The 26,122-nt window shown below is 39.1% G+C and overlaps 4 protein-coding genes across 9 annotated transcripts; 2 read left to right on the top strand and 2 right to left on the bottom strand.

Annotated features, from left to right (window-relative positions):
* Positions 1 to 36: 36 nt before the first annotated feature.
* iah1 (isoamyl acetate hydrolyzing esterase 1 (putative)) lies at positions 37 to 3,088 on the bottom strand. The gene is made up of 6 exons (XM_042500453.2): positions 2,934 to 3,088; positions 2,721 to 2,773; positions 1,640 to 1,791; positions 777 to 938; positions 564 to 685; positions 37 to 389 (listed from the first exon to the last, which is right to left on the bottom strand). Exons 1-6 carry the CDS (start codon positions 3,063 to 3,065, stop codon positions 213 to 215), a joined length of 798 nt encoding a protein of 265 aa, XP_042356387.2. The 5' UTR covers positions 3,066 to 3,088; the 3' UTR covers positions 37 to 212.
* A 786-nt stretch (positions 3,089 to 3,874) lies between these two features.
* Positions 3,875 to 20,714, top strand: itgb1bp1 (integrin beta 1 binding protein 1). Of its 5 annotated transcripts, XM_042500507.2 has the most exons (9): positions 3,989 to 4,011; positions 8,485 to 8,601; positions 11,165 to 11,273; positions 18,074 to 18,189; positions 18,291 to 18,369; positions 18,457 to 18,587; positions 18,715 to 18,807; positions 19,385 to 19,534; positions 19,620 to 20,714. In XM_042500507.2, the coding sequence occupies exons 4-9, from the start codon at positions 18,118 to 18,120 to the stop codon at positions 19,689 to 19,691; spliced, it is 597 nt and encodes a 198-aa protein (XP_042356441.1). In that variant the 5' UTR covers positions 3,989 to 4,011; positions 8,485 to 8,601; positions 11,165 to 11,273; positions 18,074 to 18,117; the 3' UTR covers positions 19,692 to 20,714. The 5 variants fall into 5 exon arrangements, with proteins under 5 accessions (XP_087943485.1, XP_042356441.1, XP_042356439.1 ...); XM_088087359.1 differs by lacking the exon at positions 11,165 to 11,273 and having other exon boundaries at positions 3,875 to 4,011; XM_042500505.2 differs by lacking the exons at positions 3,989 to 4,011; positions 8,485 to 8,601; positions 11,165 to 11,273 and adding an exon at positions 16,012 to 16,256.
* Positions 3,981 to 7,750, top strand: LOC121953422 (uncharacterized). The gene has a single exon (XM_042500503.2). It carries the CDS (start codon positions 3,981 to 3,983, stop codon positions 4,995 to 4,997), a length of 1,017 nt encoding a protein of 338 aa, XP_042356437.1. The 3' UTR covers positions 4,998 to 7,750.
* On the bottom strand, positions 7,969 to 15,936 carry LOC121953421 (cleavage and polyadenylation specificity factor subunit 3). Of its 2 annotated transcripts, none has more exons than XM_042500502.2 (18): positions 15,754 to 15,936; positions 15,588 to 15,651; positions 14,780 to 14,877; positions 14,486 to 14,614; positions 14,225 to 14,402; positions 14,033 to 14,122; positions 13,793 to 13,943; positions 13,457 to 13,632; positions 13,206 to 13,364; positions 12,360 to 12,506; positions 12,093 to 12,245; positions 11,868 to 11,976; positions 10,321 to 10,419; positions 10,096 to 10,190; positions 9,914 to 10,001; positions 9,593 to 9,659; positions 9,391 to 9,487; positions 7,969 to 9,301 (listed from the first exon to the last, which is right to left on the bottom strand). In XM_042500502.2, the coding sequence occupies exons 1-18, from the start codon at positions 15,822 to 15,824 to the stop codon at positions 9,200 to 9,202; spliced, it is 2,073 nt and encodes a 690-aa protein (XP_042356436.2). In that variant the 5' UTR covers positions 15,825 to 15,936; the 3' UTR covers positions 7,969 to 9,199. The 2 variants fall into 2 exon arrangements, with proteins under 2 accessions (XP_042356436.2, XP_087943484.1); XM_088087358.1 differs by having other exon boundaries at positions 14,780 to 14,974; positions 15,754 to 15,790.
* Positions 20,715 to 26,122: the final 5,408 nt, after the last annotated feature.

The following is a 26,122-nucleotide window of genomic DNA, read 5'->3' as shown; positions in this document are numbered from 1 at the left end:
TTAAAGTTTCTTGCTTGCATTACAATAGCACACATCTCAAAATAAAAATCTTTATTGTGCATTTTAGACATTAATAGATGGTGTCGCATTTTACATTCCAGCAAAAAATGAATCGGCTGCTCCATTGTTTCACAGCAGGAAAGCAGGCCCATGTCAGGCTCTCTGTGCAAAAAAGAGTGCTGGTCAGCGGTTGGGTTACGAAGTCCACTCTTTCACTGGTCACAGAGGAGGCTGCTCTCTGGGCTCTTGGGGTCCACGTCTCCCCAGTAAGGCAGAAGGAAGGGCAGATCGGCCACACGGCTCTCCAGCAGTCCCCACAGGTGCTTAGCTACAAACTGGTTTCCCTTTTCTGAGAGATGCAGCCCATCAGACAGATAGACAGAATAGTCCTGTGGAGCAGAGATGGAAATAGGATGGCTTTTGTTGAATTATTCATTTAGAGGAAGGTTACATGCTTGTAAAAGAAACAAACGGACAAAAAAAATCCACCACTGTGATGTGAGGGGATTTCATATTACAGTGTCTTCTATTAACATGCAGCAGCCACACTAACATAAACCCACCTGTCCATCTTTCTGCATGAGAGTCCAGAGGTCCAGGACGTCTGCACCACACTGACTGGCAGCCTGGACACACGCCTGGGCATACTGCCCTGCCACAGAGTTGTGGCGATTGAGAGGACATCCTGAAAAAAAGACATTAAGGAGCACTCATGACCTCCCGCCTGTGTCATGATACAAGAACAAGAGACAGGAGAGATTGTGAAGGAGCGATACCTTTCAGAAAGCACTCCTTCTCCCAGGCAGGCTCATGAAGTGGTGGAGGGGTGATGAAAATAACTCTGTCTGTAGACACTCCAGCGGAAACCAGAAGCCTGGTGATCTCCTTCAGATTCTCTGAATACTCCTGCAGAGGTACGTGTTGTGCTGGGTTTTTGTCTTTGTAACAGGAGCAGAGAAAATTGGGCAAAATCATACAAAAACATGGACAGGATGAATAATTATTAGTGACAATATCTCAATGTCAAACATTGTATGACATCTGAAAACATTAAAGGGGGGTACTACAGCAACTTCATACTGCATTTTTATTGATTATTTAAGTTTTGTTTAAAGATTTGGCGTGGGCCAATCTTTAAACACACAGGATCCCTCATTTAGCAGCAGCATCTTGTCATATTAAAGATAGTCAATATTGTATGCCATAAAAAAAAATTAAAAAAGAAAAGCCATTATATAGTATGATATACATTTTTTTATGAAAAAAGTTATAGTTTACTTTGTTATAAAAATGTCATGAAAATGTTATTTAACAATGTCATGGCATTGTACATCATAAAAATGTCATGCTATGGTACCTCATAAATATAATGAAAAAATATTCTACATATGTCATAGTATCGTATGTCATAAATATGTCATAATATTATAAAAAAATCATACTGTATGCCATAGCAATGTCTTAGTACCGTGTCGTTCTATATTATATCACTCTGTATCACATAATTCTTCATGAGCAAATTCTGTGCACCAAAACAGTTATCTATACCTCTGTAATCGGATACAGAGTTTTCAGGAAAATACTTATCGATACCAAACCTCTTAAATTGTCTTTATCGGTTGTGTCGGTGAAATTGTACCTTCCAGTGCACAGTCGTTGGCTCCAAAGAAGACAGTGACAGCAGCTATGTTGTTGTCCGCTGAGTTTGAGCTGTTGATGAGCCGAGGCAAAACGATTTTGGCCCATCTGGAGTTATAACCAGAGAGTCCTCTGTTGACAACATCACACTTTCTGGCGGAAAAACATATTATCACATTCAGATATTAGTCAATGGCAAATTAGCGTGGTTGCTTACATGACTTATACTTTGAGAAATTCATGAATTTTATTTATTTATCTTAAATTTACTTTAAATGTTGCACAGTTTTTCCCCTTTTAATATTATGGTGTCAGTATTTACTGACTTGGATGAAAAATGTACATTTTGCAGCAATGAACCCAAAACAATAATACATTTGTTTTTATAGTTGTTTACATTCTATTCAGTTTGAGACAGAACTGGAAATACATACAGTGTGTTTTAAGGAACGTTAGTCACTCTGTGAAAATCAAGCTCGAGGATGTTACTGTTTGTTTTTAAGCAATGTTAATTCTTTTAATTTATGGTAAACCTCATGATGCTGCTGGTTAAATTTCATATACATAAATCTAAGGGATGTGAATTTTTTTCTGAGCTTGTAAAAAATAAAATTTGCTCTCAGAGGAGCTGCTGAAGTGTCATTATATTAAGGAGACTATTTATTGATTATTTCAGTAACCTATTAACAATTTCTCCTGATTAGGAATTAGAACTCCACCCTACTTAATATATGTATAATATAGCCTTCTTAAGGCTAACAAGTTTATCCCATTTACTCCATTAAATAAATCATTTCTTTTATGTTGGTTTTTGGTTTGGATCTTGTCCCTTTGAATTTCTTTTCTTTATTGTTCAGTTTAGGTCTGTCACCTGTTTTTTGGCAATATGTAGTTTCTACTTAGCAACTGAGAAAATAAATATAAAAAATAAGTGTTCCTACGCTGTCTCTGTATTATTAACTATTTTCAATAAAGTTGAATTTAAAAAACACCGTTCATACTGAACTTAATAACGGAAATGTGTGTGAAATTAGATGAGCATTTCTACGAAAATCAAGAGTAGATGTAGGGAAACTTCTAACCTTGCAAGGTTGTTGGCAATGTCTGCACCCCAGCCATTGGCTTGAAATGAATACTGAAAGAATTAAAAGCAGTGTTTCATTAACTCCAAACTTAAACTAACAAGCTAGCACGTGATGCTAACTACTGATGGTGTGAATGAGTTGGTCAGTTAGCATTAGCTGCTAGCCTAAAAAGTATTACGGTATTTTAAAGTCGATTCATCGTGAGCTAACCTGTGTGATGGAGTCCCCAAATAAAATCACTTTCGGCCAAATGACTGTTTTGAGTTTAGACATCACGAAACTGGCACAACAATCAGCCTTTAGGAAAGCGGAACAAAGGCGGATGTTGTGACGTTTTACCATACTTCACAGTAAAAGTCTACTGAGAGAAAAACTGGAATATCCATTAAAAGAAATAATAGAAAACAGAAAAGGCACTAAAACCTAAAACAAGATATGATATGAAGAAGTGCGCCCTGCCTGCCTCGTATCGTGAAAAAAACAAGTATCTCTCTGCCACTTTCACACGTGTGCTATCCTATCCATTAAAGGCATATATATTGGTAGTTAGGATCTGGAGTGAAGTTAGTTAAAACATGTAAGCCAGTAAAGTTTAAGAAAATAAATAAAATGGAGATAGTCTCTCGACCACAGAACTGAAGATATTGTTGCTGATTTACAAGATGAATATTTTTTTAGAACCACAACAAAAATACCGGCTCGAGTCCAAAACCCCTCACATTTCAGCCATTCAGCACCCCTCTGGCGCATGGGTGTATTACTTCCTTATAATACATCCATGGTGTATTATAGTGAAGGCGCTCTAGCGTGTGTATTGTTTACTTCCGCTGGGTATTACACTCTTTAGCTCCGGCAGCGGAAGAGAGTTGGCCTTTTGTTCCGCTTTCAATTACACGGCTGTTTCTGTCTTGGTTAATTTCACAGGGAAATTTGGTTATTTTCTATTCACTGCTACACTAATAATGACGCCCCCTCGACTTATTTCAAATAATGTATTTTTTATGACAACACCTCAAAAGTCGCGGTCATGTCGAATTTTGCTGCGGGACTGAAATTCCTGAAAACAGCGAAAAATATATAAATTTGAAACAAGGAGACCATAACAGAAATTTGTAGAAGTATCTGCTTGCAATTGAGCTGGGGGCGTTTCTTTTAGATTTCCCCGGGTACATTGATGATCCACCGGGGGGAGCTGCGGGGAAAAGAGCCTCCTTTAGCATCCCGGATGTTAGCCTTCTTCTTTACCCCCCTTAAAATATGGCGGAGGTCAGGCTGCGTCTTGTAAGGGGTACGTACAACTTTGCACACAAAACATGTAACCGACACCTCCTGGAAAGCCAAAATAAACACGGTAAAGGTGCAATACAAACCCCGTCTCTATCGGCGGGGTTTCTGCTCGGTGGTACTCAGTATGGAGACCTGTACGGAGCCGAAAAGGCAGCGGACACCGTGACCGTTGGAGTTTCGCAGGACGGTTACACAAGAGTAACACCGCTGTTTGGTGCTGTTTGGGAAAACCGACATGTCGCTGATTATAACTGTAATTCTGGACTCAACAGAGAGTACCCACTTTCTCACACGTCTGAGGTTAGAAATCGAGAAAGTAATTTATTTCGGTGCCAGGTTAACGCAAATTTTCGGAGGACTTTCCGGTCCGCTCGTCGACAGCAGAGCCTCGGTTTGTGTTGGCGTCAGTTTGTCAGAGCGTACAGCGGCAACGGAGCCCAGTCTGAGCCGCTGTACAAAACCAAAACGGGCTACTATGACATCCTGGAGGTGTCACCAGCTGCAACTCAAGCCCAGATAAAAACCGCCTACTACAAGCAGTCCTTCGTCTACCACCCGGACAGAAACGCCGGCAGCGAGGACGCCACTGTCCGCTTCTCGGAGATCAGCGAGGCCTACTCCGTGCTGGGCAACAAGGCCCTGCGGAAGAAGTACGACCGAGGTCTGCTGAGCCAGTCGGACCTCATCGCTACGGCCAGACCCTCCGCCAAGAGCACGGGGAGCTCTGCGAGACCGCACGCCGAGAGCAAGCGGTCTGTGATGGGCACAGACAGCCGCGGAGGCGTCTTTGATTTCGACAAGTTTTTCAAGGCTCACTACAGCGAGCAGCTGCAGAGGCAAAGAGACATCGCAGCCCGCAAAGAGGAGATGCTGAGGAAGAAGCAGGAGAGGATTGAGGAGAAGAAGATGGACTTTGTGGTGGAGGCTGGAGCTGTGCTGATGCTGGCGATGGCCGTGTGGCTGCTGATGAGCTTAAAGCGGGGATGAAGCTCACTCACGTGGAGGATGTTGTTGTCCTTGTTATGAATTCTGGACACACTTAAATCAACAACGCTGTTCACGTGACTGCTATTAAACTCCGTTTGTTTGACTCTATCTTGTGAAGATAGACATGGTTCATTATTATTTGTGCGAACAGATCGACAAATCATGTGTTATTATGTATTCTGTAAATATAAAACACCCTCCACAAAAAGACTTGTAAACTCAAAATACTATTTTTCAAATATAAAATGGATCTGCAAATACCTAGACAAATTACACAATGAACAGGCTTCGTAGAAGGTGCTTGAAATACTCAAACTTGTCCTGTCAAAATCCCCAAAAAACAGACACCTTGTAACTTGGTCCTTGAAAAAGTTCTTGAATGTAATTGAGAGACAAACAGAGTGATGAAGTGTTTTATGAAACATATTTGATAAATGTATTAAACTTCTTTGTCCTCTGCCAGTCACACGCCTTAATAATTCAGCCAGTTATTAATAATAAGTCATTTCTAGTTTCTGGTAGCATGTTTGATCCATTTACAGATTTGCTCAATTCTCCTGAAACAGATGGTTGTGAAGAAAACAGTTTCTTTCATGAAAATAATGAACATAAAAATATGTGCTGGTAAAAGGACTTGAAAGTCCTTGATTTTAAAATAAATAAATGCAACGCATTCGCAGATATCTTCCAAAGGTTACACCTTTGGAAGATATTTGTGAATCCAGTTTTTGTGTATCTCAATATCTATGCTTGTTGATTTGCATTTTACACAGTCTTTGTGTGTGTGTGTGTGTGTGTGTGTGTGTGTGTGTGTGTGTGTCTATTTGCAGATCTCTTTGATATTGTGAAACATATTTGATTTTACAAATTAATTTCCAAAAAAAATAATTTAATATATTCACAGATATTTACTTTTTAAGTGACATTTGTTTGGCTATTTGCAGATCCATTTTATATTAAAATAAAACACAAAGTAGCAAAGTAACAAAATAGTTTTTCAAGTTTATAAATCTTTTTTTGTCTTTATGGAAGGTGTTTTGTATTTACAGATTGCACAAAATTGTCAAACTGCTCACACAAATAGCAATGAGTCAAATTTATCTCCATACTGACCTCTGACCTCTATGTCATAAGGTACTGTACAATATGGATGAGTTAACATCATCCTTTAGGCCAATGTGACACAGTGCAATTGTGCAATTAAACTAGGATAACACTGTCTTCTGAAAAGCTGAAAAAACAAAGACGTGTCTCTGTTGTACACAGGGTGTTTGCAGGTCCTTAAAAAGTCTTAAATTTGATTTTATAAATATTAGGCCCTAAAAGTCATTTAATAGTCTCAAGTTTGATTTTTTGAGGTCTTATTTGTCACCAAGACTCGACTCAACAAGGGTCAAGCTCTCCTGTGTGAAAGTCAGCAAAACGTGGATTAACCTTACCCACCCTAACTACATATTCATTTGTTAAACCCACCTCTGCACAGGACCACGTATATACAACGAGCCTTCATACTGGTCTGAAACGCTTAGTCAAAAAGTCAGAAAATTTGGATAAAAATTAGATTGAAAAGGCCTTAAAATCTAAAATGTAAGTGTTTGATACCTGTAGACACCCTGGGATATCAGTTCCCCAGTCTGCATGTCTGTGCATCTCACAACAGTACTGAATTCTTACTGTGTCCGTGAACGCAGCGTCACTGGTTTTTGTCTGTTGTCGTCTTTGTTGCTTTGTCAGTCACACACAGGGACTGCAAGAACTGATGTTTTCTGTGCTTGTGCACGTAAGGTTACCTATCATCTCTTTTTTTTCTTGAAACTTAAATTTGAGGCATTTTTTGTCCAAAGTACACACTAAGCAAAATAAGACAGACTTCTGAAGTGTTAAATGTCGTCCACACTCAAGCAGCCATACAAGATCAAAATATAATGATAAAATAGTTCTTCTAAATCTGTAATTATCTAATTAAAGATTATTAGATAATTAAATTAAAGTCACAAGATTATGAGTAAAACCAGGCATTGACAACTTTTCAAAAATACTGATACAGAAACTTTTGAGCCTGTTCCCAAAAAATATCAGCATCCAGCTCTGCCCACATGTTAATCTCCCACTGTGCCATGATGGCTGTCTTTTGAGGTTTACTGTGCATGATTTCCCAATGAAACACTCCGTGTGTGTGACTGTTTTTTTTTTTTCAGCAGAGACTCTGCCCTCTGCCTGTATTTTCTTCTTATTTTGCCGTGTTCGGTACATTCGTGAAGCTCCACAGCGCTCAGGTGAGGTTGGTGTAGCAACCAGGTGCCAGACTGTAATCAGTAACTATAATGAGGTGAAACACCAAACGAGAGAGAATCTGGGGTTGGCTTTTACTTTACTTTTGTTGGCGAGTTACTATTTGCAAGCATGTTTGCAAACACAAATGATAACAAAAGTTTTAAACGTAATCCGCAATTCAATGGTTGATTTACAACCTGGTAAAAGTACAGTTTAACTTTGGCTTTTATAAAGTCATCTGTCCTGCAGATTTCTTTATTGTTAAAGGTAAAGCAATGATGCTTTATGATGGTGATGTAAGGAAGTAAGGGATGTGCGAATCAGTTGTATTTTGAAAGCCCATTAAATAGGGGCATTATAGGAACTGAAGGTTTATGCTCATTTAAAATGTGCCTTGGATGATATTTATTGTAAAACATGTTATATTTTAACAAATAAAGGACCTTTGAGCAGTGCCTGTCAGAGGACATTGAGACAAATGTTGCTTGAGTCTTGTATTCACATCACTGTTAGTCAAAAACGCCAATGCTGATTAACTGTAATCTTAATGCAAAAAAAAAAAAAGAATTAAAGCCCGCCGGTTATATGCCTCCATACACCGGTCAAGTTTCTCTTAATGTTTACACACATCTGTGTAAACATTGATGCTTCACACACATCTTCCCCCCCCAGCACAACAGAAGATCTACACAACCAGCACATTTTTAAGTTTAGTGTCACCAGTTCAGTATCTGACCAAATGTCTTAGTTATCACTGAATAATGTCCAAAATGAAGATGTCACAGTGACGGTGACGTTTTACCAGCACGGAGGCATAAACAACATCTCAACACTACCTGATGAAATGACTGGCCACACCAACTGCTCAGTTAATCAAGACGCAACATTTTGCAAAAGTCTGTTTCAAACATGATATAATGAACACAAACATTTAGTGCATTTCGGGATCCACATCACAGTAAAAAGTCAACAAATCTGTCGTTTCAGTGCACATTAGTAGCAAACTCGGGTCAAACAAAACCTACAGTGCAACTACACAAATAAAATAAACAATAATTAAAAGTGCTTGTATGACATTAAACAACAATAATATCTTAAAAAAACAAATGTTATCTACACAGCTTATTTAATTTCCCTTTTTTTTTAGCTACATGGTCACAGGTGAAAATCTTTACTAATGGTTTGTGTTTGTGTGGCGTTTTTGTCTTCCCAGCATGGACATTTAACGAGGGTGTCGCGAGGCCCATGGGTGGTTTCCTCCAAGACTTCAAACTGGACCAACACGTCGGCTTGTTCTGAAGTTTTCTCTTATATTACAGAAACAGTTGAGGTAAGAAATAAGCCATTAAGCTGCTGAATGAATGCATTTTAGATCGACAACGGTTAGCTTACACGTTTTTTGGGAATTTCCAGGGATGGTGAGGCATGTTGGATGCCCCAAACTTGCATAAAATAGCCTAGATTCAACTTTATGCAAAAGGCAGAGCAAACGGAAAATGCAATGCGCATTTCCAGAATGCATTGCACGGCTAATTACAAAGACAATAAATGGGAAATGACGAATCCTGTGGACATTTAAATGTTCACTTAATTAGTGAAAGGCCGATATAATCTTTTCAAATTCCATTCACCCGCTGAGACTGGCCATCGAGGTGTTCTGTTACAGCAAACCAGATGGGACAGATGCTAAATGATTGGATCTGTAGGCAGATCAATCCTCTAAGCTGTGCTGTTTTTTGCTTTGTGAAACATATCCAGGATATAACAAATTAAAATACTGTAGATCCTGGTACTGTAGTCACTCTGACTCTTGGTAACACTTCTCGTTCACCTTTCAACTTAAACTTGTTTCTGTGATGACTTGGCTTAAGAACCTGCGTCCTGCAGAAGGTTGAAGGTCATGAACACTTCTGCGCTGGCGTCTGCTCTCAGATGACCGGGTTTAGGGCGTCATAGAGCCGCTGCACTGCCAGCTCCACCATCTCTCTCAGAGAGTCGTCCTCTGTGCATTCATCCTCGTAGCACACCGACTGATGGAGGGAGAGGGAAGTCAATGAGAGAGAAAAAAGAACAAAAACAATCATACACCGCATATATCGAAAAGCCAAAAACTTCTCACCCTCGTTTCCAAGCAGATAAGAACCGTCTTCCCATCTACGGTCACGGAGATGTTTTTACTGTCGCTGAAATCCACACATTCCTCCCCAAACATGTCCCTGCAAACACAGAGATATATTATTATAAAGTACAGTGCAGTTATCCTTTCAAACACAGTGATTCTGATGTCATACACAAGTTCATCTGTATTGTGTCTCACTCACTGCAACATAACTGCTAGTCGCGTTTGGAAGATGTCCATGTCCATAACAACACTCTGGGTCTCCATGGCTGTTGATTATATATCAAATGAAAGGAACAGTGTGTTAGATTTAGGCAGATTTAGTGGCATTTATTGATGAGGATTGGAAACTGCAACCAGCACAAACTTCTCCAGGTTCAGATTCTCTGCTTGAGCCTTTTCGGGCCGTGTTTGGCTGTAATTTCTCTGTATTTGTAGTATAAGTATAATATATACATATTTTTTTACATTAGAAATTCTGTTTTTTAATCAGGCTTAGGCCCAAAACTGGGTCCAGACTGACCTTTCTGAGCTTTTGGGTTTGACTGGACCTCCAGCACTACGGTGGTGACGGCGTCGGCATACATGTCATTGAGAGGGTTTGCGAGCCACTGAGACAGGAGATAAGGAGCGAGGGTGGTGGGATAAATGAGCCGGTCTGAGGAGAAACTAAGCAGGACCACAGTTATCCGTCTGACCACTCACCTCCAGCAGCACCATGCCGACCTCGTGGGTCAGAGAGATGTTTTTAAAAATCCTCAAGGTGTTCTTTTCGGTTCCTTCCAGCTCTTCCACATCACCTGAGACAAGATAAAAAAAAGGCCGCCACAGTCTTTATGATGCAAACTAAGAATCAGTAAAAGTTATAAAAATGGTGAAAAACCAAAAACAGGAATATATTTTGAAACGTTGCATATATGACGGTCTTACCGGTGAGGTTCCTCAGATGGCAGACGAGCAGAGAGTAAGGTCCAGTGAAGGGGATGGCCTGGGTCTGCTTCACTGTGCTCATGGCGAGTTCTGTGTACGCTACAGAACAGACACATCAGACCACCTCATGATGTCTCACTTGTTGTCAAATATAAAAAGAAGTGGCAGCAGTGTGTTCAAATGAACAGAGAGACTGTTGTATTCTGAAGTAGGGCTTAACTCTAACTTTTAAAAAACAGTTGCCAGGTTGACAACTAAACATCAGCTTTTGTTGCCAAATAATTAATATACTACGCAGTTATCCAAACCTTATGAACCTGACATGTCACTGACTGAGGTGTGTGCTGTACATACTTTGCAGTGTAATTTTTGGTCCCGCCTAAAGATGCTGAAATACTGGGGAAACCTCTAACTCACTTAGCAGAGCATGCACCCCATGTAGGCTGACCATGATGGTCCCCTGAGTTTGTTCCTATCTGCAGCCTTTTGCCAGTGACGTCCTCCCCCACTTTCCTGTCATTCTCCAGCTGCCCTACAATTACAATGGTAATAAAACCCCTAAAAAAAATAAGCTTAAAAAAGAAATGTTTTGTTTTTTTTGTCCCGGTTCATCTGGTTCCTTGTCAGTTAAATCAATTTGCACATTTGTTTGTGATGTTCAAAGATTAGTCGAACTTTTCACCCTATAGTCAAACAACTCAATTTTCTTTGCAATTAAAACAGATGCCCGTGGGGTCGCCCAGTAGCTCACCTGGTAGAGCAGGCGTCACGTGTGCGGCCGCAGGTTTCATTCCAACCCAGGGCCTTTTGCTGCATTTCAGGACTTTTATTGCCTTTCTTACAGAGCAGCTGGAGAGTGACAGAAAAGGGGCAGAAAAGTGCCACAGGTCAGAACTGAACCCTCTGAGCGTCCACACAAGAACTGAGCCAACACGGGGCACACGCTCTACCTGGTGAGCTCAGGGTATTATATTATTTTGGGGTGTGCATTCTGCTTTACTGTCCTTTTTTGTATGTTAAAAAAAGAGGTTGCCTTTGGAGCAACTGGCTCCTTATCCTCTGCTAGTAGATATTAAAAAAAGTATGTTGTTTTTTTTTTTTAAGTTGATTGCAAATTAAATTTCATAAGCCTGGAAGATGGACTCTGTTCCAATGAATGATTTGCGGTCAAATTACCTACATTATGAGGATAGAGGTGTTGTGTTTGATAAGATTTTGGAACCTGTGCTATGCCTGTTGGCTTTCTGTTTATTTTCTACACTCTAAAAACAATATAAATATATGTATCTAAAAAAGTATTAGTATTAGTATTATTTGATAAATTCTCATTATAGTTTTAAAGGGTAACCTGGCCACTATTACTGTTGAGACCTTTGAAATGCCTTTATAGAACAAAACAAACAGTATATCTGTATATCTGATGTCACTGACAGCAGGAAAATGAAAAGACAGTTTCTCAGTGTACTGAGGTTGACTAACAACACATATTTGGTCCAACACTGCTGCCTGCAGGTGGTGCAGTTTGGAGAAATTAAAAAAATACTCACTGGAAAGATCGGAGGGATTGAGGATGTGGTAGTTGAAGTTCTTTTTCACCAGTATGCCTGACACCCTCTCGCCCTGAGCACACTTCTTATCAGCCAGAGAGCCCATCACCTGAGAGCAGGAACGGTGTTCAGTAACTTCACTCAAGTGTCAGACTGGATTTATGTGTTTAACATAAAAATACTCAAACACAGAGTCAGTGTGAGACCAACAGACAGTTTATTGACCTTGGCCAGTTTTTCTCCCCTGAAGTTGAGTGTGACAGCTTCTGTGTTGCGAGGGTTGTGGACTTCGATGTGAACCTGATCGTTATCCTCGTACTCCCTGATCAGCGCAGCCTTCAGACGGGCCATCTCATTCTGCTCCCCGTGGACCAGGATCTGACCACAACATGCAAACAGGAGAGTCAAGGATTTTTATTTACAAAGGACAAAACTGAAGGGTGCAGGCAACTGAGAATTTTAAACGCAAATCAGTGTTTTTTTCCCTCTTACAACATGTGGTGGTTTGAGGGCCCTGATGAACTCGCTGGTCTGCTGGTAGTCCGTGTGGGCAGAGAAAGATATGTAGTCCACTGACATCTTCAGCTGCAGCTTCTGCCCTGACATGGTGGGGATCTCCTCTGGCTCAGACATTATGTGCTGCAGAGAGCACACAGCACACCACAGCAAGTTACTGTAATTATATATTCTCTGTTTTACAGAGTTGGCCAGAAATAAATGTAAATGACAAGAAACTAGTCGATGAAGTGCAACACTAAATTTAAACTAGGGCAATAAATTAATTTATTTCAGTTCAATATAGTGCAAAAAATTCATTTATTCTATTGCAATAATTACTTGTATGGTTTTGCAATAAATAATCCTATTCTATTTGAATAATTACATTTATTCTAGTGCAATAATTAAATGCATGCCAGTGCAAATAATTGCATTCATTCTATTGCAATATTTTATGTATTTTGGTGCAATAACACATTTATTCCAGAGCAATTATTACATTCATACTGGTGCAATAACTACATTTATTCTAGTGCAATAATTGTATCTATTTTAGTGCAATTATTACATTATTCCAGTGCAATTATCACATCCACACTGGTTCAATTATTTAACGTATTCTGGTGCAATAATTTCATTTATTCTAGGGTAATAAATTTTAGTATGTTTACAAATTTTAGAGTTTACATCAGCTAATTTGGCTGCATCTTTGCTGAAGTTGTTTTTTTGCTATGTCTTGTTATTGCACTGATCAGGAGCAGCGCTCTTAATTTCATTGTATTATTTCGTTGTGAGGCATTCGATTCTAAACCCCCATCTACCATCCCGTTGTCATTTCACCTTGGCAAGTGTGCCCTCCACACAGTATCCAGCGATGATGACTCCGTTTCTCTTATCAGTGCACCAGCTCTCAAAAAGCTCTCTAGAGAGGCCGCTTTGCATCATACCTGGAGACGCCATCACCACACTGGGACCAATGTCATCAAAGTGATCCATGCTCTGGAAAAAAACACCCACCCCACAGTCTTAGATACTCGGCAGCAGCCTGAAGATATACTCGTCTGTGTGTCCGTGTCTGTAGAGCTGTCTACCTTGAGGTTGCTGATGTGCTTGAAGACAAAAGGGTTGTTGATGTTGATGGCCTTGCGGATTTTGTCGTTCATTGCGTTGACGTAGGTCTGGTACACAGCCATGCACTTCTTGGCCAGCGATGAGGCGTAGTAGATGGGGATGTCATGGAGCTCTGGGTGGTTCTGCCAGTACTCATCTACAGGAGAACATGAAAAACAATCTTACAGACTTAGATGCTAAAGAAAAAACTAACTTTTAAAATTTAATATAACAAAAATATTTGGCATCTTGTGAAAGTAAAAATCAATAGTAAATATTTTTTTTCCATTCTGTGGGTTTCTGTGACAGTCTCTCACCCAGGATAAGCAGCAGTTCCTGGGCCCGCCCCAGAGCGAACACAGGAATTAAACAGCGGCCTTCTCTGTTGACAATGTCATGGACTGTGTTACAGAACCGAGCTTCACGCTCCTCCCTCTTCTCGTGGATGTGGGTGCCGTAGGTCGACTCCTGCAGAGAGAATAACAGCATTCACAACATTGTGATCGCCTAAGGATCAATTAAATATAGCGTTTGATGAGAATCATCAAGCGGCGTACTATGATTAAGATGTCAGGTTTGACACTGGGGATCTCAGCTGCCATCAGATGTCTGTCTTCCTGTCGGGAGAAGTCACCCGTGTACAACAGCTTCAGGGGGAAAAAACAGAAAAACAATGGATTTGTTAAGTGAGCTTAGTTTTTAGGCATCGATAGGACTCTCTGAAACAAACAAAAGAACACTGTTGTTACCTTGACTCCAGCTATTTCAATCATGAACATGGCAGCTCCCAGCACATGACCAGCGTGGTAACACCAGAACTTGATTCCAGCCACCTCCTTCACCTCGTGGAAGTTGATGGTCTCAATCTTATCCATGCTCTCCTCCAGATCAGTTTCAGAGTACAGCATGTCATCTGCAGAAATGTTGCTGCAAAAAAATCAACAACAAAATTATTGTAGGTGCATTACTGATTTGTAAGTGCTCCATAAGAACGACTGCTCTGCTCTTACCTGACTTTGACGTAGTCCGACAGCAGCCAGCGGTAGATGGCCTTTGTGGCGTGGGTCATGAAGGTCCTGCCTTTGAAGCTGGTTTTCTGGAGGAACCAAGGCAGAGCTCCACAGTGATCCAAATGGAAACTGGAGAGAGGATAGATGCATAAACATCAAATGGCATATGTTTTAGAATATAATAGAAATAGAACAGGCCTTAGTAAGGACATTACCATTACAGATATGATTGAGCATCAATACATTATTAAAAATAGACAGTTAAACACATCAAAGAGAGAAGGGAAGACTCACTGGCTGATGAGCAGCAGGTCTATCTCAGCTGGGTCAATCAAGTCTATGTAGGGAAGAGCATCCATTCCCTCCAAGCCAGGGTGGATACCACAGTCCAGCTGCAAAACACAAGTATTACTGTATTTCTTCCACCTGGGACAATGCACACAGTATCACTGCTGCTTTCCAGGGAGTCCCAGGTACACTAACATGGACCTAAAGAAACAACAGAATGATTGATAACAACAGCCTTCACAGTTCGTAAATGTTATAGTTGCTGCTGTTCTAAAATAAATTTGTTATTTGAATAAAAATATTAGTATTACTATGCCTATTGTAGTGCAATAATTACATTTACTCTACTGCTATAAATACATTTACTCTAGTGCATTAAAACAGGCGTTTCAGTGCAGTAATTGCATTTATTCTATTGCAATCAATATATTTATTTTAGTGCAAAAAAACATGTATTCTAATGCAATAATTGCATTTATCTTAATGCACTGATTATAATTATTCTATATATACATTTATTCTAGTGCAATAATTATAATAATTCTAGTGCAAAATTACATTTATTCTAGTGCAATAATTACATTTATTTTAGTGCAATAAAAACATTCAAGCACAATTACTGGATTTAGTATAGTGCAATACATGCATTTATTTCTAGTATAATAATAACATTAATAATAATAACAATAATATCATTGTAGTGCAATAATTAAGCGTAATTAAGTGTTTACATGTATTCTGGTGCAATAATAACATCTATTCTAGGCTAAATACTAAACTAAATATTAGTTAAAGTCGAGACAAAGATATTTACCATAATTTTCCTTCCTTTGAACTCCAGGATAATGCATGACCTCCCAACCTCCTGACCAGCACCCCTGCAGATACACGAGAAAACAGCGTTTAAGTTAACGTTACATTTGTTATAATGACTACAGAGGCAGTCCTTTATTCATTTAAAAAATATATATTTAACGCACAGTGGGCGAATGAGGAGCTGGTCACTCTCCTCTGCGGGAACAATCACTTCTACTTTGCGTTTGGTCGCCATTGTGTGTTAAATGTTGCATATAAATGTGAAAATTGAAGAAATAAATCGGTCCTGTTTGCTGAATGAATAAAGGAGGGGGCGGCTTCTTGTGCCGTCACACTTCCGGTGGTGGTGTGCCAAAATACAGCCGACGAGGAATCAAAAGCACACAACGTTCCGCGACAGCCGTTGGCCGTTGTTTTTTTTTTTTTTATTCACCTACGAATCCTCATTAATAAAATGACAGAATATTAAAAGAAACACGATAATCATAAATTTATCGAAACATTTTCTTTAATCGTTATAGTCAGTTAGTTAATATATTACCCACGGGGCTTTCGGCTCAATATTGAAACTTTAAAGACACTTTTTTGGTACTTCGTCGCGTCCCCTTTAAGCGGTGTTGGGTGTAGGCTGTGAAACTCAGAGGGAAGCTAAAGAGTCAAACTGAAGGTAAACAGAAAGCTGCTTTATAGAAAATTAACACTGAAATGGTTACGGTAGAAACCATTATCGCTTGTGTAGCCGTTTACTCTGTTAACCACCTGTGAAAGTCTTACTAACTTCAGTGAGAAAATAAATGCGGTGGGGGACATTTAAGGTGGAGTAGTTTCATCTTTTCTTCTTTTAGCATGTACAATATTAAATAGCTAACTAATAATGTCCTCTGCTTTTTAGTCAGCTAGATAAACTATGCGTTCAAGTTAACCTGTTGACTCTGGAGTTTAATTTGTGTCGTGGGGTTGTAATTTCTGTATGTCCCCCAACCTCTCCACGATACAGATACACCCTCCTCCGACTCCATCACAGAGACCTGCAGCATATTTTGCTCTAACGTGGTGGAGGCGGAAGGTTAGTTACAGTAACAGGTGTTACATGTAAACTGGGTTTCTATTTAACTGGTGCCCCGCTGTGACTATAACAAACTACAGCCTTAAATACTACCAGCATTTAATCATCACCTCTGTCAAAATCTCATTTTTTACTCAATATGATTTGAACCACCAAGGAAGTATGTATTGCAGTGTTATATCAGCATATTACTGTTGTAATGTGCGAGTGTTGGTTTATTATTTAATGTCGATCCTGTCATTGCTGCTATCACTACCAGTACTACCACTACTACCATTACTACTACTACTACTACTACTACTACTACTACTGCTATTATTGATGCTACCGTTTGGATTCTTAATGTTAAATACAGTGTAACGTATTGTGAATAATATGTCGTCTAAAAAAAAAGTCATATTGTACTGTCATCCAAAATGGCATAAAAAGTTATAAAATAGTATGTCATTTAATAGGCATAAATAAGTCATGTCATCAAAAAAAGACAAACAAGTCAAGTGTAGTATGTCGTCCAAAATGGCACATGCATATAATGCACACAATATTATACACACATAGTGTGCAGTTCCTTAAGTAAAAGTAGTATGTAGTATCTGTGGTAGGCTTTGTAGTACCTATAGCCTAGTATGTAGTTAATGCAAGTTTTTTGCAAAATTTTCAAATTATTTAATGTTTCTAAAAAAAACTTTAGCTGTAAAATGGAGATGTACAGAGAAGTTTGTAACTATTAAAAAGGCTACATTATTAGTGAAACTTTCTCTGTTTAAAAAGTCACCTCTTCTTACAAAATGAAAGTATGGCAAAAATGACACTGAAAATGCTTTAGTTTTTTTGTTTTGGTTGTCAGTTGCTTACAAAGTATGTATGATTTGAGGAAATTGCTGGTTTTGCAATAATGACATCAAACTTTACAGAATATCTCAAAAGCTATTGAATCCACACTCATTTTGAAAAGCCAGGGATCTGAGTTGCTCATCTTTTTGATAATATTTGTGGATGTTTGTATTAGGACTTATGTTTATTTCAATTACTGTTAATTTAAATTGACTCTGGTGGGTTTGGGCTGTTTCTGGTAAAACAAAAAGGATCCTAGTCTTTAAAAATGTTTTGTCTTTAAAATGTCTTTAAAATCTCTGTATGGATCATTTTGTTAATGTTGCCAAATATTTAAAATGACAGTCTGAGTCTGTCAATGGCAAAAACAAACCCTTCTGACAGTGCACAAATGCCACGAGTGGTTACACTAAAGACTACTTTGTGACTGGATACTGGACCACTATCAAAAATTGTTGTTCCCAAAAAAATAAACACAGATTTATCCATTATTCAGGATTCAGACGTTAATTATTCATCATCTCTACTGAGACCTGAGAAGCAGTTTTGTGATGTTTTTAACACTGCAATACATGACGATGCAGGTTCAATGAGGCTGGAGGGCTGGATGCGTTCGTCATGGTGAAGGATGTTCCGGAAAGTCAAAAAGCGCCACAGCAGCAGCAGCTCGCAAAGCAGTGAGATCAGCACCAAAAGCAAAGTACAGCAACACACACACACACACACACACTCACATTAATGTCACAACAAAGCCATTCTTTCCTTACTGTGTGGAGCCTTCTCCTGTTTCTGCCTGTGTAGTCTGTGGACTCCAGTTTGGGAGGGCTCTCCAGATCCAGCACCGTCGCCAGCCTCGATACAGACTCCACCAAGAGCTCAGGTCAGTCAACTAACTCATGGAGGTCAACATTTTTCACCTCCGCCTTTAATTTTTTAACTGATTATTTGATGTATACCCTCCATAAAGGTAACAGCACATCTGAAACATGTGCTGAGTTCCGGGTGAAGTATGTGGGAGCCATTGAGAAGTTACAGTTCGACATGAGCAAGACCCTCCAGGAGCCTCTGGACCTCATCAACTATATTGATGCCGCTCAGGTACAAAGATGAAGGGACACACTTCCAAGTAGTAATCATTGCTTTCACGGTCACTCCATGTTTACAGGGGTCAATATCAAATCATTCATTTATGACGATGCTATAAATATTCTTCTCCTTTTTACAGCAAGATGGAAAGCTGCCCTTCGTGCCCGGAGACGAAGAGATGATTCTTGGAGTGTCGAAGTACGGAGTCAAGGTGGCCTCACTTGACCAGTGTGTGAGTAGAGAAAAAGTGATTTACTGCCCTTCAGATGAAATGCTCATTGATTAGACTGAGCAGTAATACTGGGTCCTCAATACAGCTGAGCAGTTATATGGTTATGAATTCAGCATCGATTTATATTTTATGTGCAAAGCTGCTGACTGAGAATTTTTCAGGTTTTCCCCTGATGTTTGGAGCAAATCTTTGGTGTAGTGCAACACAGAGATTTACCTCTGAAGCCAAATTTGATCCATATTGTTTAATACTCTTAAAGAAGAATTTGAAGAATTTTATTTTGAGATTTTACAATGTAACATAAAGACAAAAACAATTCATAAAACCCTACTTCCAATTTCTAAGAATTACAAAACTTTTGTAAGATTAATTTAAGTAATTTTAATACCAAGTAAGACCTTTTATTTTAGATTGATTATATCAGTGCCTTTTAAGACTTTTTAAGGATCTGCAGGAACCCTTTGTTATGCTACAAAGCTGGTTGAAAATCTGTTAAGAGTCTCTCTAACCACATAATACAAACAAATAAATGTATGCCTGATCTAATAAAGTGCTTTTGATCCTACCTCTGCTCCAGGATGTGCTGCACCGCCACCCTCTGTACCTGATAGTGCGCATGCTGTGTTACGATGACGGCCTCGGTGCAGGGAAGAACCTCTTGGCTCTCAAAACCACCGATGCAAAGCAAGAGGAGTGCAGCATCTGGGTGTACCAGTGCAGCAGCTCGGTGAGTGTGATTGAAGCGGAAACCGAAAGTTTTCTGGATTTGTTTTTTTTTTCCCTGCTGTGTTTTCTATCATCTGTGTGAACAGGAGCAGGCTCATTCCATCTGCAAGGTGCTGTCAGCTTCCTTTGACTGCGCTCTCACATCAGACAAGTCCTGAGAGCAGAGAGAAAGACAGGAGCTGAGATCTGTCCAGAAGAGAAATGAAACAACTGCAAAACCAGAAACAGTAAATCAGTAGTATTGCCAAAAAATACTGCAACCATTTCCCTTTCTCCAACTTTGCTTTGTTTAAGAGAGATTAACTGGAGGTTAATTTGCAGGGAAATATGATTCAAGCCTTTGTATCGATGGCAAAGTCACGTCCTGCTCAGTTTGTGATACCACCTTTTCATCATTCTCCAGTTGAGACACTGTGAATTTGTCTGAATCACTTCCTTTGAATGTGTTTCCTTTACCTCACATGTTCCTTTGAACTTTCACGTGAAGTCAAAAAGTAAAGTTTGGATAAAAAAGGAGGTGGTTGCATTTTATAAAGGATTTGAGTATAGTGCACAATGTATATCATATTTAATGCAAATAATGGTAGAAAATGCGTCATAACCCGTCTCCGCCCAACTGTGACAGCATGCTGTAATTCATGGGAGACATTCATCGGTGAAGAAACGACACGGTACAAAAATTTGTTGACATGCACACGTCACACTCAGTTTGTTTCTCTATCTCTTTTTAAACGTAAGTATCCTCTTGTGTGTTTTGCTGAGATAAACAGTACTGGTACAACAGCAGTCACTTTTTTGACTTGAAGGTACACAAAGCGGCTTTAACTGTGTGAGAGGAGTTTAACTTTTTGTCATTTGTGGGAAGTACTCAATGACAGTTTTGACTTTTATTGTATCCTGTTTTTAAAGTTCTTTTTACTGCAAATATCTTGGTACCAAAAGCTTGATGTGTTTTCTGTGTGTGTTGACTTTGTTTTTATGTAGTGATTAAAATTGTAGCAAATATGCTAGACTTTTGCAGGAAAAATGTGTTTACAATTGTGGTACTTACATGACCTCACCTTGTAAATAATAATAGCCCATTCCCACTTTTCTGTCCGTCTTTTCAACATGGTCATGTTAAGATTGAGTTGAAAATGTTTGACATTATGGGAATTAAAGAATTTGATCTGGTACATTAATGGATAGGACAGCTTTGATTTGAATTATTTTACTAATCAAAATGTAATTTTTGCTTTATATTTCAGCATCATTTTTGAGCCGTCTCTTTTTTTTTTGTCTTTTAATCAAGAATTAGTTCAGTTTTTGCCTCGGCGACAAGGCAAGGGAAGTTCTTTTATATGGCACATTTCAGCAACAAAGCTATTCAAACTGCTCTACATAAAACATTAAAAGAATCAAAACAAAGTGCAAAAGACGCACATAACAAAAACGACATTTAAATACAATTATAAACTTAGAGAGCTAGAGAATAGAACATAAAAAGAGTAAAATAATACTAAGACGGGTAAAAAAACAAGTAAAAACCTACTTCGCAGTGTCAGAAATGAATAAATATTTGATTTATAAAAGGCAGCAGTAAACAGAGAAGTCTTCAGCCTTGATTTAAAAGCCCTGAAAGTTCCAGTGAAGCATATTTGTGGTGCAAACTAAACACGACTTGTTTAATCATTCATAACTACACAAAGAGAATACGACATCAAGTCAGCCGTATGGAGACAGAGCTCCATCGCATTCATTTCACTCCATTCAACTGCATTTTTGTTCCTTTTCTCAACGATACCCAATTAAGCCCACAATCACGAAGAGAGACACAGTTCGTTAAGTTGGCATCGTCATGGCAACCCCGTCTCCTTCCTCTCTCCACCGCCTCTCTCTCACAAACAGACTGATACTCCACCTAAAGAGCTTGGTGTTAGAGGACAGAAAAGAGACGGTGAGAAAGAGCAGGGTGAGACAAAGCCTCCGCTAATCTATTTAAGAGGCTGTAGCAGCATGTGAATGAGTGGATGAGTTACAAGAGGTTCCCACTCATTCATGAGGAAGGCCAGGCAGCTCACAAGTGTATACATGTCCGATGACTTTGCATTTGTCTTTCTTTTGCTTGCTTCTCTTGCAAAAGCACTCCCCATCATCGTGTGACTCACATTTGTTTACATGCTAAGTCTGTATTGTGGTGACAAAGTCCATAAGCTCCTTATATAGTCAACAGTTCATGTTTTGCACTCAGGCTCGCTCCTCCTGGGACTTTTTTCTTTGCAGATCAGACAGGAAATGTCTTTGTGTTTGGGGGTGAGGCAAGAGTCCCCCCCCCTCCAGTGGACGAGGCTGCTTGAAATAGAACATCCACAGAGATGAACATGTTTTTTCACCACAACAATCTTCTAAAAGTCGTGTAATGACTCTTCCACTATCTTCCCCCCTCCTCTCTGTCTCCCCCTTCCCATCTTGCCTGCAGACACAGAAAGCTTACTTAGCAAGCAGACTGTTTTAATGGTTCTGCGATCCAGTTGGGATTTCTCCTGGAGCACATTATCATCATCACTCAAAATAGTTCAACCTGCGGGAGATGTTGCTTAAGACCGGGGCCATATTTTCCAATCAATAAACAGTGTTACTCAATCAATACACCCCTGCTCACTGACAAATCCCAGCTCTGGAATACTGGGAATATATATCAGTGTAAAGACTTCCTGGATGTTAGAGTTAAAACATCCTGTGAATGAGTGTAGCATCATATCCCAAACCAAAGAAATACACATATATTACTTTACATTCATAAGAAATGAGGCTCATCCCTTGACATTATTGCTGGCCAGTGTGTCTTCTTCATTTTACAACATAGAGAGGAAAAGAGAAATGCAATAGTACAGCAAATCATTACATGCTATGCCATGCAATAACTGCACACATGGCCATCCTTTTCCCACATAAACAGAATATTTGGAAAAAGTAGAGTCAAATCTGTAACCACCATCTATTTTAGTGGCTCTCAGCTCATTGTTTCATTTTCTGCCCACAGTGAGCTGTAGGGTGGAGCGACCATTATCTTCCCTCACTTATAGTATGACCTTATGTGTCCTAATGCCTTGCTCCTCCTTCCTTTTTTTTCTCTTTCAGTTTATTGTCAGTTTGCACCTCTCTTAATTAAAATAAACTATGTTTGCCCCTTTTGAAGATAAATATCTTCTAAGAGCAAAAAGTTTTACCCAAACAGGGTGAGTGACGAGAAATGGATCTTAGGCTTGATATCCACTCAGTAAACACTTGCCCTTTATCTGTATTCTCAATTATTTCTGGGAGCAAATGCACAAAATACTCAGTTTTTTTAAAAAAAATCTGTTTTTCTCAGATCTGTATTCAGTGATAGTCACTCTATGGCCAATGCACCAAAGTTTGGTAGCACTGCACAAACCAGTGCAGCATGCAAAGTGGACTCACAATAGAGGCTGCAGAGGAGTGAAAGAATGGGAGAGACTGTAGCAGAATTTAAGGCGGCTTGTGAAGCTTCGCAGTTATTTTCATCTTTAAAAATAATGGTACTGTTTGCTATTTCTAACAACAAAATTAATGCTCTGAAAGGTGTATTTGAAGCCACAATGATCAGCCAGATTACATATCTAATAACAATGACTGTAAAGAATGGAAATCACTTAACCTGGCTCTGCCTCCCAGCACCTCTAAAGCTCATTAAATAACATGCTATATCATGCAATGCATATGAGGTACTTGAAGACAATCACTGTTTACAGTATGAAAATGCAAATACACAAATAATGTACTGCCAGTAGTTAGTATTGCAAAAGGGCTTGCTCTCTTTAAAAAGCAGTCATATACTGTGTTTAGTAGTTTGCTATTAAATTGTTGTCTGGATCAATAAAACCAAATAAGAAAAACATTAAGAAAATTAGGGATGAGCGAGTACACTGTCATCTGTATCTGCAGATGTATCTATTCAAATAACTATTTTATCTTTATCTGCATCTGTAAGATTATATTGATATGATTTGATCAGACATTTCTCTAACTGTTATTTATTAGAAAAGTATTTACAGAAATTCTCAGGATTAAGCTTCAGTTTTTTTTATCAAAAAAAAAAAAAGAGAGATTGGACAGAGCAACCCAGATGATGATTACTCCTCCCTGGGAGTACAGAGATTGACACATTTTACTCTGATGATACTTGAACTCTTAAAAAGTTCATCTGTAGATACTCGTTTCATCTAAGTACTCGGATCAACCCTAATGAAAATATTAACATGGAGCGCAGTATAGTCTGTTTGTTTGTAGAGAAACTTTTTGTTTGTTTTTTGTATAAACATATTTCTCAAAAGTACTTCTCCAGATATCAAATTCCAAATACCTTTAAATCTCATGTAAATTTGGCAAAAACAAGAGCTCCGGCGTTCATTATTGCGTCGTTCTAATAAGGTAAACCAGATAATCCTACTCCATTAATGACAGATAATCATCTCTTGTTCAAGGTGACTTTTTGCAATAAAATCAATACACTAATAAGGCTTGTCGTAGAGATTCATTCAGCTGTGCTGTAGCTGGCTAACCGGATTAACCTTATTAAGTGATCCATTATAAATATTTCTAAGATGGGCTTTTATATTGATCTGATGCAGAAAAGATAACGAGCTTCCATGTCTGTCTCATATTCATGACATACTCTGTGTTTTCCTTTACTACTTTACAGTAGCACTGATTAGTTTTTCCATAGGGTTAAATTCTGTCTTGTCAGGAAGATGGATGGCCATGATGGACGTGGGGGCTCCACTCTGTGTACAGTCCGTCTGACCCCTTCGCTGTGGGAGGAACAGACGCTGTCATTGAGTTACATGGACTGAGCTCACTGCCCCTCCATTAGCATTCCCAAGAGGATGCCAACAGACTGACTCCACACAACATGCTTGTTCCTCTTTATTATTTCCTGTGGCCCATCATACTGTAGTCGACTTGTCATCCTCTTTGAACTTACTGGACACTTGAAATGATACGAGAATCAGGATACAAGATTGTGCAGTTAATTACATAATTGAGACAAAACAGAGCTGAATCTGAACAGCCACGGGGCACACTTGAATCCTCTACTATCTCCCTCAATGATCCCATCACTGCGGATCTTTAACATAGTGAGTTCAAATAGCTGAGAGGCTTTCAACCCTCTGCTGTGGTGTCAGACGAGATGAGAGAAGCCACTGAACCTGCTCTGTGTTCAGTGAGGAGGTTAGGCTGAAATGAAGATGAGGAATGAATATTTAATTGTGTACATTAAAAAAGATGATTGTGTGATAAAGGAGATGTCTTGCATGGTCAGCATACCTCTAATACATGCACTGCCCTTGTGATGTTTTACACAAGGGAGGCCTGGAAGTCCGAGGCTTCAGCCCCAAATTTTTTATAAATAGCCCCAGATCTAAATATATAGAATACACATATTTTTCAAAAAATAAGAACAAGATAGTCACTGAACAAGATATCTCAGGAACGCCTTGAGGGAAATTCTTTAAGTCTGTCGCAAACTTACACTTGGACTCAACAATGAACTGAACTTAATTTTGGTGGTCATAGGTCAAAGGTCAAGGTCAGTGTGGCTTTGTCTATCTCATTCTTGTGAATGCGATATATAAATAAAACAGTAGAGAATTTCTTCAAATTCGGCACAAACATCCAGTTTGATTCAAGAATGAATTGATTTGAATTTGATGATCAAAGGTCAAGGTCACTGTGACCTCACAAAACATGTTTTTGTCCATAACTCAAGAATTTATGCGCTAATTATGACAAAATCTTACGCAAATATCTAATCGGATAAAAAGATGTAGTGATAATATTATATATCTAATAGGTCAGCTTCACTCTGACATCATAATGTTCAGCAGAAACACTTTTCTGGCCGTTATTCAAAATCATGGCTAAAAAAAAAAACAGAAGGGGAGATATTTGCTCAGACACTGAAGAGTTGTGAGGCATCCATGTTTTCACAGACATCGATGTAAACTATAAGCACAACTTTACTGTTACATGGAGGCAAATAACTGCATGGTGGTAATTCTAGTTTTCACATACACTTTTAGTTGTTTGTTTGGCAGAGTTGCATCTACAGCAGCAGCTCTTGTTCTTATTGAGTTTGAAAACACTTATTGTATGCTGCTTTGGACAAAAACATCTGCCAAATGAATGAATTTTTAATCGTATACGGTGTTTATCTGCTTACAGCAATATTTGCAAGTAGCTGCATACTCCCAGCACAGAGGCAGAGGGAATGAACTGCTGAGATTTCAGAAATCATAATCACGTTTGTGTGTGTGATTTTGTTCTGCGGCTTAACAATTAACATCCTGTGGTTTGTATTGTTTGGGGACCAGAGGAGATGATCAGCAATATACACAGAGCAAGAATTCCCAGCCCCTCACCTTTTTATTATGTAGGAGCCAGTGAGAGCTCAATTGAGGTGTCTTCATCCTCCAACAGTCTCATGGGACACTGAATAAGATGGGAAGCTAAACAATGAAATAACACTGGAGCTGTTTTGCTGCAGTATGCAAGACAAAGTGTACTTTCCTGCTATTTTTTAAGCATG

This window comes from Plectropomus leopardus, chromosome 14, assembly GCF_026936395.1.
Source record: "Plectropomus leopardus strain MGB_pleo_1.0 chromosome 14, ASM2693639v1, whole genome shotgun sequence".
Classification (NCBI taxonomy): Eukaryota; Metazoa; Chordata; class Actinopteri; order Perciformes; family Serranidae; genus Plectropomus; species Plectropomus leopardus.
This window is presented reverse-complemented; position numbering and strand designations above follow the sequence as displayed.